Here is a 15,654-nt window from a genome sequence, read left to right on the forward strand (position 1 = left end):
TTTTTATTTGATTGGGGCAACAGTATTTGCTGTGTAATATATACCCACAAGATAAGTATTTGACAGAATAACTTCTCTCATATGTTTTTTTGTTTACTTTATTTTTTTTTATATAAATCTGATTCGCATTTGTTTTTTATTGATAAGATTAAAGTTTTGACGTGAATGAAATTTATATTATATAAATATATCCACAAAAACATTAATATTTAACTTAACACTTAAAAATGACAAAAAAAATGTACTCTCTGGTTTTCTGGACTGATTCGGGTAAGGCATCCGTGATAAAAAGTGAAAAAATAAAAACATCCAGTAAAGCCGGCTTTCTTGTGAAACTACGTAATAAAAATTTTCCTGTTAAAATACTATTGCAAAATGGTAAGTGAAACACCTAAATTCAAAATAATGAACTGTTTTAAAAATCTATTTCATTGATATATTTTACTTTAATAATCAATTATTATCAAATTTTAATAACTCATTTTAATAATTATTTTTTTTAAGATAACGAAGAATATTTGAAGAAGCAAACGGTAGACGAAGCTGGAAATTTGATAAAAAAAGCAGCCAAGCCAGAGGATGACGTTAAAAATTTAGAAAGAAAAGTCAAAGGAGAAGGTGGAGGTAGAAAACCCAAGTCCAAAGCGTCGAATCCTATTGATGCAGAAATTGTCGAAAAACAATCAATCTTCGACCTTGACAACCAGGACGATTTGATTGGTAAATATTTTTTCACAATTGAAATTAATTATCTCAACTCCTTAGCTTTCCTTAATTTTTAATAAGTATAAGTTATTTTAAATATTGACAATTGACGACCAGGTTTATTTTATATTTTATTTGTGAATTGAATTATCAATTTTCATTTTGAATTTAAATTTTATTTTATTATAACTTTATTAAAATTGCTATGATTCAATGATAATTTTTACTATTTAAATTTTGTTTCAAATTTTCGATTTAGCACTCCAAAAGTCTTTTAACCAGCTCACAGAAACACAAAAAGAATTTTTATCAAATGAACGTAGAGCACATAGATCAAGCCCTATTATCTTCGAAACAAATTCACAAACAGACAGTGATGAAGGTATCTAATTTAATATTAATGCTTAATTTACTGAATTAATTGGTTTGAATTTTTATCTAGAATAATTTTTGCAATAATTTTTAGAGTTAACTCGAAGTTTTTCTGGCCTATCTACATCAACTGGCAGTAAATCTTTTCCAAGTTCAGGTGAACTCAAACGTGAAATTTCAAATTTTGAGAATGAGTTACCTTCTCGTCTTAGACCAAAAAGAAAAAAACGTGATAGATCAGAAACTGTTTGCGACCCTAGATCGCACACAAACGAGCGATCGAATGGCTGCATACCTAGTGAATTCCGTTGCTAAGAACTTCGACGTGGATGTGGATAAGATAAATACTTAGCGAAGTTCTCTCGACGACATCGCATGCATCAACGGCAAGCAACTGCTAAAAATTTGAAAGAAAAAATTATCTTTCCATCATGTTTAGTATTGCATTGGGATGGAAAACTTCTTGATGATTCAGAAAGTGTCAAAAAAGTTGAGAGATTGCCGGTATAGTAACAGGACTCAGATTTTGAACATATTTTGGGCGTTCCCAAATTAGTTACTGGAGACAGTAAAAATCAAACCGATGCCATAATTAAATTATTAGATGAATGGAAGATTAAAACAAAATTAAGTCTTTATGTTTTGATACTGCTGCTGTAAATACGGGTAAGAAAAAGTACTCACTTGGAATAATTTATTTATGTACTAATTTAAAATAATTTTCGTAGGCTTGAATAATGGAACATGCACTCAGCTTGAACGTGAGTTGAACAGAAATCTTCTTCATTTGGGTTGTAGACATCATATATACGAGTTGGTGCTTTAGAAGTGTCGCAGAAACGTGTTGGCCGGTTACAAGTGGTCCTAATGTTGCAATATTCAATCGCTTCAAAAAATAATTGGGAAAATATAAATAAAGAAGAATTTGAGACTGGAATTGAAGATTCTGAAGTTGAGATAAAAACCAGAGACATGAAAGACGAAATTCTACAATTTATTTCAAGTCAAATCAAGGTAATATTCTCTATTTTGTCTATAATTATTAATTTTCTTTTTATATTAATAATTTTTATTATTTTAACTGCTACAGGAATATCAGCCGCGAGCTGACTACAAAGAACTGTTGGACTTAACTTATATTTTTTTGGGAGGAACTCCATCAAGTCACTTTAGGATTCAAGCGACCTGGAGCGATGCACCATGCAAGATGGTTATCGAAAGCTATTTATTGTCTGAAAATTTTTATGTTTAAGAAGCAATTTAAAGTAAATGCCAAAGAAATACCTCAGCTCCGAGACATATGTCTATTTATCGTTACAATTTATGTAAAAGCGTGGTGTCAATGCCCTAATGCTATTAAAGCTCCAAATCAGGATTTACAGTTTTTGAAAGACATCATCAAGTACAAAAGATATCAACAGAAAAATTTCGAGTGCAGCTATGGATACATTTTTTAAGACACGGGTGGTACTTGTCAGAATCTCTTGCCCCACTATCTTTTTCGACGACTCAATACCTCGAGAGATTAAATTAAAAATGATTAACTCATTTAAACATAATGAAAGTGTTTCAGATGCTAAACGGATCAGAGTACAAATATCTGAGAATATTTGTGCCCCAGATATGAGTGAATTTATTACCAAAAAATCAACAGTTTTATTTGATTCATTTAACTTGCCATACGATTTTCTTAACATGGATCCTATGTTATGGAATACAAATAAAAACTATATTGATTGTTTAAAATTCTTCAAAGAACTAAAAGTAGTCAACGATGTGGCAGAGCGTGCGGTTGCTTTAATTGAAAAATACAACCAATTTGGGACCAAAGATGAAGAACAAAAACAATATCTGTTACAAGTAGTTGCTGCTCATAGAAGAGAATATCCGAATTGTAATAAGAAAAATTATTCATAATTCGCAGTTAATACTTCATCAAAAGACATGTGTAAATTATATTATAAATAATCTAAATTTTGATAAATTTTGAAAAAATACATGAAGTTACCAAAAGTTTTCAAAAAGTTGAAAAATTATTTCAAATCCATAAAATTAAATAAATTATCCAGTAAAATTGTCAATTCCCTCAAAAAGTTGATTTGAAACTACCTTTCTTCAAATTTTTTTTTATTGTGAGTATTTGAAGTTCAATAACTTTTTACCCATTAGGATTACGAAAAAACTACTTCAGTACTTTTTTGTAGAGAATTAAATTTCCTACAAGAATAATTAACGAAAAATTAAAAAAAAAATTTTTTTTGTAGTTTTACCGGATAAAAACATAAAAAAAATTTTTTTACGTGTTATTTAAACGGGAAAATAAAAATTCATTGAGCTTCATGAAAAATTGAGGTATCAAGCTACGCTTTGGAGGGAATTTTTTTTATACCTTAGAGAAGCTTTTGAGATGATAGGCAAAAAACTTTTTTTTTTGGACCACTCTAATGCAGCTGTTTCAAAAACCAAGGCTAAAGGATTGGATATAGATACAATAAGACGCACAGCTGGATGGTCAAAGAACTCATCAACATTCGCAAGATTTTATAACAGACCGATACAAACTTCAAATGAGACATTTGCACGTAATGTTATTTCTTAAAAATTTGTAATTTTTCAGCACTAAAAAAAAAAAAAAAAAAAAAAATTTCAAATCTTATTATAAACATTGACTCTAAACATCTACACTTGTAATCATCGAGCGAAGTTCGATCGGTATTATGCGAAGACGTCTCGGTCGAAGATGATTACAACCCACCCTTAATAGTAAAACCCTTGCATGACCCGTAATCATCTTCATACTCAAAAAATTTGTAAATTTTTTATCTTTTATTTTGTTTTTGATTCTTCTCAATGATCATACTCTAAAATATGAGGTAAGTAACGGCGAGCGACACTGACTATAGTGGTCGCGCCATGAATTAAGAAATTTAAACTCTCAATGTTGTGGAATTGGACATAGCTAGCGCTACTACACTTGTAATCATCTTCGAACGAGACGTCTTCGCATAATACCGATCGAACTTCGCTCGCCTCCGGCGAGCTCGTTTGATCGGTTTATTTTACTGTTTGAAATGGTAATTTTTTCCAGTTGATTATTGCTTATTATAAATCGACTATCATTTATTACAGTTTACTTTTTTCCGTATACATTTTATTAAAAAAAAAAAAAATATTACTCATTAAAATACCTCTAATAAACATCGTGCGTTAATTAAAAAAATAAAAATTATCTTATGATAATTTTAAAATATCAATGATACATAAAAAGATATTCAGAATAATTATCTCTTTTTTAGACTTGATTTATTTTCAACAGTATAAAATTATTTATAATAAAAAATCCATGAATATAAATCATGGAGTCATTTGTTTATTAAAATTCACCTTGAAAATATTCTGTCATTATATAATCATGACAAGTGCAATGATAATAATGAATGGTGGTTGATAAATTTAACGATTGAATTTCGAATGAATTTTTTACAAGCTAAAAAGATAAGTTAAAATTTACTGCAAACTTCAGTAATAAAATATTAGTTTTAAATAATGATTCATTTTTTATAAATTTAACGACTCTAGATATTCTAACAGAATTATTTTAAATATATTACTAAAAAATTTCAACTATAAAAAAGTTGAAATTTACTTTAAACTTTAGTAGAAAGCGTTTTTTATAATGAAGAACATTTATATTTCAATTTTACTACCCCGTGAAAAAATTTTCTGATCAGACTATATCAGGCCTGATATAAACCATCCATATCAGGCCTGATATGAAAATTGGCCATATCAGACTATATATGCCTTGATATAAGTATATCAGACTATGTACCCGCCCGGGTAAAAAAATTATATATCATTATATTACATAATTATAAATGAAAAATGGCCCTATATAATTATGTATAATTATATATAATTATTTCCATAGGAAAAAAAAAATCGGCGCGAGTGGGTATCGAACCGTGAACCTACCGCTTGAAAGACTAATTCACTACCCGTTTCACTAAGAGACTTACTTGGAAAAAAAAGAGTTTATTATAACTACAAGTAATGCAAATCGTATACATGATCGATTCGTAGTGAACAAAATTTTTTATCTAATTTATTAATTATTAACTATCAATATTTATTTATAATAATGGTATCTATATGTAGATTTATAAAATTATCTATGTATACATGAAATCGCAAAAATGATTCTACGAAATATTGTTAAGGTACTCCGTTGCTTTAGAATTTATAATTTCTTTAAAATTAAAAAAATAATCGAGGTAAAATCAGAATTGAAAGCTTAAATTTTGATGGAATTATTTGTTTAGTATATGGAACTATATATTTCTAGAGGGCCTGGCTAACAATTTTTGTACTTGACAAAACTAATGATTTTTGTGAAATTAAATTTTTTTTTAAATTCCTATTATTTCATCCAAAAAATACTATACATTAAAGGATTGTTAATCATTGGAGTAACAGACTCTTAGATAGAAAAAGAGAATGTTTTATGGTAATCACAAAATACCACTGGAGTAAAAAAAATTATATAGAATTCTATATGATTCATTAATAAGTTTATATGAATTATATATACATCTATATAATTATAAATGAATTATATATGCTTCTATATAATTAGATATGAATCATTTATTTTCAACAGTATAAAATTATTTATAATAAAAAATAAAATTGCAAGTGCAATGATAATAATTAATGGTGGTTGATAAATTTAACGATTGAATTTCCAATGAATTTTTTACAACCTAAAAAGATAAGTTAAAATTTACTGCAAACCTCAGTAATCAAATATTAGTTTTAAACTATAAAAAAGTTGAAATTTACTTTAAACTTTAGTAGAAAGCGTTAGCTTCTTAAAGAGACATTTTTTTACAATGAAGAACATTTATATTTCAATTTTACTACTTTATTTACTTCAAGGTAAGTTTAAATTAAACAATTCAGATATTTATTATAATTGCTAAACAATTTGTTATTAATAATAACTGGCTTTTGGCCGCCGTCTCCTCAGAAATGTTACAAAATATATTTTACTCTTATCAAAAGCTATTGTACCTAAGTGCACAATCTATTTTGTAACTAAAGAAGTATTTATAAAAATGAATAAAATTATGTATAATAAATCAAATGTAAAGTTATGTAATAATCATGTGACCTTGTTAGTGGCTTTTGGCTGTCGGGTCTTTTCCAAAGAAATAAATAAACAAATAAATTATTATTAAAAAAATGTTATTAAATTAAAATATGCGATCGAAAAGTACAATCATTTTTTCACACTTGACTTAATATTTAATGTCATGTAAATAATTGTTAAAATTATGAAATTTGTTCTTCATTCGACATTTTTTTTTTTGTTATTTAAATTATCAGAAGATAACATATTTTTATTGATTTTTAATTTTTCTTGCGGCTGTATAAAGAAAATTTGGATCACTCTTAAAAAATATTTGATTCAGTCTTTAAATTTGTAGTGATATTTTTCATAATGAAGAATATATATTTTCTAATTTTAGTTTTTTATTTATATAATGGTAAGTAATTAATTAAGGGGGGAAATACGTGTACAGGCTTAAAAAAGTTCAATTTTTTTTTTTATAAATCGCTTGTAAAACTATTCAAAAATATAGATATAAAATGTCAAGTCAAAATTCCTATTCGTTCAAAAGTTATAATCGATTTATTAATTATTTTAATACTATTTTACATTAATTTTCTCTGTCACTTTTTTTTTCAAACGCGTTTTTCTCGAAACGAGTTATTTCAAAACTGTGTGCAGTCTAGCTCAAAGAGTTTTAATCCAATCATCTTGTGATATGGCTTATAATTTTCTTTATACAATTGTCTTGAATATGAACCTCAATCAGAAGCGATATTTTTATTTAAACTATTTTTTTTTTTAATAAACAATGTATTAAAAAGTGGTAAATAATCACGACTTAATTTCATAGCCCTCTAAAAAATGCAAATTTTTACTTTTTTTTTTTGGAATTGAGGTTCATATGGAAGATACACATATAAATGAAGTAATTTTTCTGTGCCATTGATGTCAAATAAAAATTGTGGCTTCCATACTGCACACAGACTGCTAAGTCGGATGACAACTTGCGATGTGTATCAGCTGATATCACCGCTATTTGTTAACTTATATTGTTATTTAATAAAAAAAAATACTTATAAATATATGTATAAAATAACCGGATAGTTTCAATAAATAATATTAATTTTTTATACTTTAAAAAAATGAATGAAAATCATCATGAAAACGGCCTTTCTACACGTATTTCCCCCCTTAAATTAACAAAATAAATCCTAATAATTTTGTTTTTATTTTAATAAAATTAAAAATTGTTTTTTGGACGATGAAGTTGAAAGAAAATCAAGTACTAAGATTTTATAAATAAATATAATCATACATTTATTTTAATAAAGTTACAATCAGTAAAGTAAATTTTTTATTCATTATCTTGAAGTTTAGATATAAAAAAAGTTTACCTTTCAATGAAACTATAAAATTTCTTCTTAAACTTTATTTATCCCGAGAAAATAACTTTAATCAAGAGAGTTTTCAGCGATAAAAAAAAATTATTCTTCGCAATTAATTTTAACTTCAATCACTACTTGACACATATTTATTATTAACAGCAAAAGAAGTAAAAAGTGATGAAGAAAAAGGCGTTGGCTCAACGAAACAAAATTGGAGTGAAGTGACTGTCCGAGAAGGCGCTCACTACTTTTGGTGGTTGTACCACACTTCATCTAGCAAGGCAATTTCCGAAAACAAACCTCTATTAATTTCATTGCCCACGGGAATTTTAAATGGAGCGTCAGGTATGTGGCTGCTCAATTTCAAAACACAGTAACTAACATTTAAATTTTTTTTTCAATTTTTCTTATTAAAAAAAAAGTTAGCCCGTCAAATTGATGAAAAATTTGATTTGTGAATAGAAAATACTTGAATATAAATATTTTTAAGAAAAAATACTTGAAATTAAGGTCTAAAAGTTATACAAAACGCAGCAATACTATTAGAAAAAATCAGGTATAAAATTTTTGCAGTTACTGTGTTTTAAAATTGCGCAGCCGTATGATGATTGTAAATTTAACAAAAAATAATTTTTATAATTAATAAAATAGAATTAAGTTTTAAATGCATATTTAGGAAATTGAATAATCTGCAGGTGAATCAAAAAAATTTTTTTTTCAATTATTAATTTATTTCTTCACAACTATTAATAATTCATTTGATCATAACTTAAAAAATATTTTTTAAAAATTGGACAAAAATTTTTACAAATGAAATTTTTTAAATAATTTTTTCAATAATAAAAAAATTCTTAAAATTTTTAAAGAGGCTAATTTTAGTGTCATAATTAATAATAATTTAGGTGTAAATAATTTCGACCAAATCGGACCGCTGGATGTTGATCTTAACCCCAGAGACAATACATGGCTCAAAGACTTCAATATTTTATTCATCGACAATATTTTGGGCTGCGGGTTCAGTTATGTTGACAATGAAACAAACTACGCAAGTTCAAGTGACCAAATGGGTGAAGATACTTTTGCGGTTATCAAAGATTTCTTCAACAAAGTTCCCGAGTTCAGAACTACTCCGACCTATATGATGAGCGAAAACTCCGGGACAGTTATCACCGCTAAAACCGCTTTAATTTGGAGTCAAGTATGTGTCAAATATTAAATTTAGCAAATTTTTTAATCTAAAATTATTAAAACTTGAATTTTTGTACTGTTACAGGCTCAAAAAAATAAACAAATTGAAAGTAATTTAAAAGCTGTTGTTCTGGGAGCTCCGTGGATTTCATTGGTTGATGTTGTTAATTTTTGGGCCAAGCCTTCTAATAAAGTAAGGATCAAATTTTATTATTAATATTTAGCATTAATTGATAAATTTTATGCAGGATAAATTTAGTGAAGAAGAGTTTAAAGGAATTGAAGAAAGGGCGAGGATTGCTACCGAAGCTGAAGAAAAAGGAGAATATTGGGAATTGTTAAATTCACTTCTTTCGCAATTATTTGCTATCAAAAATTATTATAAATTGAATAATTTTTTTAATTTGTCGCCAAGTATAACGACTATTTATTCTGACGTTGAGAAAGACGATAAGTTGAAAAGTCTGATGAACAATCATGTGAAGAATGTATTGCGGCTCGGTCACGAGTGGAAGAATAATGTAGATTTTACTGTATCGATGGGTTACGATGAAACAGTTGCGAAGCCTATTAAACAAACTTGTAATTATTTTATTTTTTATTCATTAATTCTGTTCAAATTTTGCTCAATTATATAATGACTTTTGTTAAAGTGTACTGTATTTTATTAGCTATATTGACATTTATGAAGATATAAGCTCATCCCGATGTTACACATATCAAGAGCTCTCATTTGAGTACCCACATGCATTTTGATATATTTTTCATATATGCATATATATAAATATATAAAATATATGAAAAATTCATGTAGGCACTCAAATGAAAGGTCTCGATTAGTGTAATATCGGGATGAGTTTATATCTTTAAAAATGTCAATAGTTCACAAGATACAAGGTTATTTTTTAATTATGTAGCTAGAGCTAAAGCATTTTTGATTGCAGCCTAAATGCTTATTATAATACATTAACTATTGATGAGAATGATATACAACTTGGATTTTTATGAATTTTTAGTTGATCAAATTCTTAAAACGGATGTTAGACTTGTGGTAATTGCTGGTGAAAATGATCTTTTCATTCCGGCGCCAACTGTTACCTCATGGGTAAACAGTTTTAATTGGGAAAATAAAGAAGCATTCCAAGCAGCAAAACAAGTTGATATTGATAACAAGATTTCGATGAAGAAATATGGAAATTTGGAGTATTATATTATAGAAGCCGGAGATTTGGTTAGTTTTCATGAATATTATTTTTTTAATAATGATATAGATGTTAATATGACATCTAAAAATTTTCGGAATGTTTTTTTTTAAATTAAAATAAAAAAATTTTAAGTCTAAAAAATTGAAAAAAATTAAAAATGATAAAAAATTCTTTGATTTCAATATTATTTTTTTATTTTTTAGTTGATAGTGGATAATCCGCAAGATTTGAAGAAAGTAATCATCAGAGTAACACAAGAATAATTACAGTTACTCTTCAAGAACTTGGATATAAAATGCGATATGATTATTATTAATAAAACGGAAAAGTTGGAATATATGGTTAATATTATTGTATTAAAATAAAAAAAAAAAAAATAAATTACTTAATTAATAATTTTTCACTTGTAATTTATCTATAACTATATTAAAGTTTACTCATATAAAAGTAAAATTTATTTTAATTAAATAAAAACATCAAATTTTTATATTTGAGTTTATCATTCAGAACATCAGTACACGGTGTTTAACAAGTTACTTAACACATAAGGGGACCCGTAAATCCAGAAAAAAATATTATACGATCTGTTGAACTGGCTAACATCTAAAATCCTTGGGGAGAGTTCATGATACACAATAGAAACAACTTCCAATGACAAATTTATTTTTATTCTAGCGCCTGTTTGCTCAAATAATTTATTATAATTTCAAAAATATATACAGTTTTCTACCCCGAAGGGAAGAAAACGATTATTTCGGGTCATGCCAAAGGCTTGACCTTTCGGAGATTACCTTCCGCACTTTTTGTATATACTTGTCCAAATTTTGCCACTAGAGGGGCTTCAAGAGGGTTCTGACCCCCTCCGGTGCCCCCCTTAGAGGTTGTGACGGCTAGTCGGATCGGCTCGCGGATCCGCCCCTCAGTACTGCTCCGAAATCGCCGGCAAGGCCTTACTCAGGTCAAGCCTTTGGCATGACCCGAAATAATCGTTTTCCTCCCTTCGGGGTAGAAAACGGTATATATTTCAGGTCTATGCCTTTGGCTTGACCTTTCGGAGAGATGTTTGGAATCTGCCGGCTCACAACTTATGGTATACTGTGACCTGAAAACTATACTATTAAGGAAAAGGACACTACACTCTACAGAAATTAGAGCTTAATTATAGAACACTGAAAACGCAAATTTATTGACTAAGCCTTAATCTAGACAGCTTATAAACTTACTATACGATAAAATAATAATTATTATTAGATAATCATACAAACAGAATAAACTTTGGTACATGCTTATTTTTAAACTGGTTTAAAAGATGAAAATAATATATTTTTAGAACTAGTTTCTGGTTTCTTCACAAACTTACAATAAAATTTAAAGAAATTTTCTGGGCCACTCCAGTTTCCCCGTTTCAATATCTCGTCCAAATCCACGTTTTTCTCGTAGTTATAGGAAGCTACTGCCGATCGCAATGATCCAGGGCTCCCTTTAATCTTTGCTGCAGCAAAAATGGTTTTTAACCAACCCGCAATTATTGCCTTTGATGCCTCTTTTACTTTACCTCGGGTAGTAATAAAGAGATTCATTAGGTCAGGAACTGCTCTCCTCCTACTCGCTGATATTTTTATCAGCTGCTTAATCTAGTAGACAATATTAAATTAAGCCTGGTGTGATTCCGTCAGCTTCCACCCTGACTGTCGGTGGTTCGGAGTGTCAGTTTTTGATCCGAATATCGGCCAGAACGTTACCGAATCATTCTCTAAGACGATTTTACTTCGTTCAATTGACGACAGTGTAAGATCATGAACTCTCCTGCCTGACGCTAACAATAATGAAAAGGCAACGTGTCTCGAAACTTGAAAAATACTTTTCTCATCTGGAGGATTATTACTTAGCCAGCTAATCATGGATTCAATATTCCAAATTTCCTTCCGTGGTGTTAACAATTTTGCCTCACTTGTGCCGATTGCTTTCAGTATCGATTTCACCAGAGGATGAGTGCATAACTTTCCTTCAGGATTTACAAAGGTGTTGATGACTGATTTTCTAACCAGGATAGTCTTGTAAGCCAACTTCTTTACTCTGAACAAGTAACCAAAGTAAGTTGCCAGGTTCTGTGGTGGTGGATCTCTTAGAGAGACTCCATTATTTTTACTCCAATCCAACCAATGCTTTCATGCTGCCGAATAAGTCTTCCAGGTCGACTCTCTCCATGCCGAAGATAAAAGAGTAATGTCCTGTTCAGCCAAGCCCGAAATCAGTTCACTCCACCCCGTACTCTCCAAACCTCCAAGCAGAGGTTCTTGGTATTCTGTGGAGGCAGCCCTGTCGCCAAGTCCACCAAATGGTTCTCCAGGTTCCACAGCTGGAGTGGAGCTGCAGTGCTCCTGCTCTTGAGATCTCCCTTCCAAAAGGTCTTCTCCCATCTGGGTGCTACTACCAAGAAGATCCCTTTCGCTAAATTCAGGTGTTGTAATACCTTGGGGATCAGTGGCGGTGGAGGAAATACCCATCCCAAATCCAGCGCCCATGGTCTGCTGAAGGCATTGATGAAGCATGCTTCCCGGTCGTTGATCTCCATTGTCACATATTTCGGCACTACTCTGGATCTGTTCGTTGCAAAAAGGTCTAGCTGGGGAGTTCCCCATTTCTCGAAGACTAACTTGGTCAGGCTGTTTTTGAGGTGCCAGTTCGTCAAGGGTAATCCTCTGGATAATTTGTCCGCAAGACAATTGTACTGACCGGGAAGATAATATGGAACAAGCCGGATCTGATACTGTCGAGCTATTAATAACAGCTTCTTGGACAAGGTGTGAAGGATTTGTGAACGGGTCCCTCCCTGTTTTCGGATGTAAGCAACTACCGTCTACAGCAACACTGACCTGTTTCTCAATTGATCCTTGAACTTCTCGATTGCAATTAATACCGTGAAAAGCTCTTTCCGGTTCATGTGCCAACTCTGTTGCTCCGGTTTCCAGACACCTGACTCTATTTCGTTGTCCAGGTGGAATCCCCAGCCTATATCGGATGCATTTGTCGTCAGGAAGATGTCTGGGTCGTTCTCGAAGATCGGATTGGAGTCGATGATGTTCTCTTTCCACCATGTGCAGTCCTTCAGAGCTCCTGGTGTTATGATTTTGTTCTTCCTTGGTCTCTCCTCCGGCAACTTCCTGTAGGCCTTCTGTAACTCGCGTGAGAAAAGACGACCTAGTGGAGTGACTAGTGTTGCAAAATTCAACTGACCCAATAAGCAAGCCGCCATTTTCCAATTCCACTTCCCCGATGACTTTATCTGATCCAATGTCTTGAGATTACGATCTTTTTTGTTGCTTGGCAATTCCATAGTATTCAGTCTCGTGTTCCACCTTATTCCCAAGAACTCCAACTCTCTCGTTGGTTCTGTTACCGACTTTTCCAAGTTTAACATCCAACCCAGACTTTGAAGGTAGTGAACTGCTCTCTCAAGATGTCCTTGCTTTGATGAGCGAATAGAAAGTCGTCTAAGTATACTAGGACTCTCATCCTCATTTGGCGAAAGAGACTTGCCACCCAATTGCTTATTCGGGCAAAATCCCTTGGAGCACTCTCCAATCCGAAAGGCAGGCAGGTGAAGCTGTAAATTTTGCCTTGGTACGACAGACTCAAATATCTCCGGTGACTTTTCTTCACTGGGATGTGAAAGTATGCCCGAGAAACATCCACCTTGACCAAAAAATCGCCTCTCTGAAGGAATTTTTGAACCTTGGACTGATTTGCTAAGCGAAATTTCTTTGGATGTAGAAATTGATTTAACCTTTGCAGGTTGAAAATCTGGCGATAGTTGCCATCTGGTTTTTGGATTAGAAACATCGGAGAGAGAAAACCTGTTGAATATGTAGACACTTCCAGGATTCCCATTCCCAATAATTCCTGTATCTCCACTGACATCTGGTGGGATATTTTTGTGCTGAATCGTCTGATATTTTGTGCTGAGAAGGGAACTGACATTGGTTTTTGGGTAAAAGGGATGGTATATAGTATATGGTATATAGCCTTGAATAATCTTGATAACGTGATTTGGAGCGGCTAGTTTTTTCCATTGGGGGATAAAGTACTGAAGTTGGCCCGCCTGAAACTTGCAGTCATGCTCGGGGTGACTTACGATCTTTCTTCCCGTAGTCACGTTTCTTATGCTCTCTCCTAGACTCTTTTGCACCTTGTTTACTGGAAGAAACGCTAGCCCCTGACTGTGATTTCGGCTTTTTAAAGGAGGAACTCCCAGATCCACTCGATTTTCGAAAGGATCTATTCTTCGATCCATAGAAATGAGGCTTCTCTGTCAGTGGCTTTCTGCTTTGAGGGAACACCTTGTTCAACCCACCTCGTTGGTCTAGAAATTTTGAAAGCAGTTCTTCGTCGAATAAGTGGGTTTCTGATGGCGGAATCTCCGCCAACTTCGCCGCGTGATATTGCTCGCTGGGTTTAAAAACATTTCGGCGCATCTCGATTACTTCTGCTCTTCTAGCGCACGTAAACTGAAGCAGGTCGTCAGAAGTTTCTTTAAACTTAGAATCTCCCAAGAACGCTCCTTTTATGTCATTGTAAGCTTCCGGGTGTATAGTTGCTAGGGATTTCATCCCTTCCATCAAGAATTGACGCTGTTTTAGCAAACCATGAGTCAGAGTTCCTGTTAGCTCGTCCATACGCTCCAAAAGCGTAAGATAATAGGACTGAGAAACAGGGCCCTCCAACTGAGTGTTGATTTTCAGTGAATCAAATACCGGAACCGCATGAAGCTTATTTTGGACTTCCTTGTATCTGATCCGATTTCAACTTGCCGACCCAAGTTTTTGGCAAGCAATTCCCTGAACTTTAATTTCAGGCGTTGGTGGAGGAATCAATGGTTCCTTTTCCTTGACCTGCGGATCAAATGACAAGGCCTCGAGATCGTTCGCCGGCTGTACTGATGGGTTAATTGGCTGACTCATCGGCAGGTTTATTAGAGGATCTTTCATTGCCGGAGGGGTCCAAACCGATGAAATAATCGACTGAGAATCGTCATCACTAGAGGACTCTGAGCTGCTCTCAACCTCTTCCCGTTCCTCTTATTTATGAATAATATAAAATTTTTTATACTTAAGCTAATACTTCTAATCTTAATTTTATTACTTATGTAAAACAAAATTCTATGTATTTACTTCTTGCTATTTGGTTTTATGTCTTAGCATTTAAATTCAATAAATAAATAAACTGTAAAATTCACTCGGACTCTGTTTAATTCTTATAGTTTCAAACAGTACACAGAAAAAAAAAATTAACTTGATTCAAGAGAAATATTCTTAAACCAAGAATATAATTTTGAAGAGGGTAATTGTCTTGAATCAAGACAAAAAATTCTTGAATTATTAGTATCTTCTTAACACTTGAAAGAATCGAGCCGCGAAGAAAAAAAAGTTTAATCACCATTTTTGAAAAAGTTATCTAATTGTTAACTAACAAATTTTTTCCCAATCTCCGTTGGCATAAACAATGGGATAAAAGGTATAAATAATTGGCCTATAAATTTTAAACTTCGTGGAGCCCTTTTGATATATATACTTTATAAGATCCTGCGATAAATTTTCATTAAAGTTTATTAATTTGTTAATTATGATTTTTTATAACTATTGAAAAATTAAAAATCTAAAAGTTGATAAAAATTTTTTTTCAA

The 15,654-nt window shown here is 31.4% G+C and overlaps 1 protein-coding gene across 1 annotated transcript; it reads left to right on the forward strand.

Moving 5' to 3' along the window:
* The first annotated feature begins 5,932 nt into the window (after positions 1-5,932).
* On the forward strand, positions 5,933-10,295 carry LOC123267284 (retinoid-inducible serine carboxypeptidase-like). The gene is made up of 7 exons (XM_044731835.1): positions 5,933-6,015; positions 7,738-7,923; positions 8,481-8,776; positions 8,852-8,959; positions 9,015-9,348; positions 9,783-9,997; positions 10,175-10,295. The coding sequence occupies exons 1-7, from the start codon at positions 5,970-5,972 to the stop codon at positions 10,232-10,234; spliced, it is 1,245 nt and encodes a 414-aa protein (XP_044587770.1). The 5' UTR covers positions 5,933-5,969; the 3' UTR covers positions 10,235-10,295.
* Positions 10,296-15,654: the final 5,359 nt, after the last annotated feature.

Source organism: Cotesia glomerata, linkage group LG6, assembly GCF_020080835.1.
Source record: "Cotesia glomerata isolate CgM1 linkage group LG6, MPM_Cglom_v2.3, whole genome shotgun sequence".
Taxonomy (NCBI): Eukaryota; Metazoa; Arthropoda; class Insecta; order Hymenoptera; family Braconidae; genus Cotesia; species Cotesia glomerata.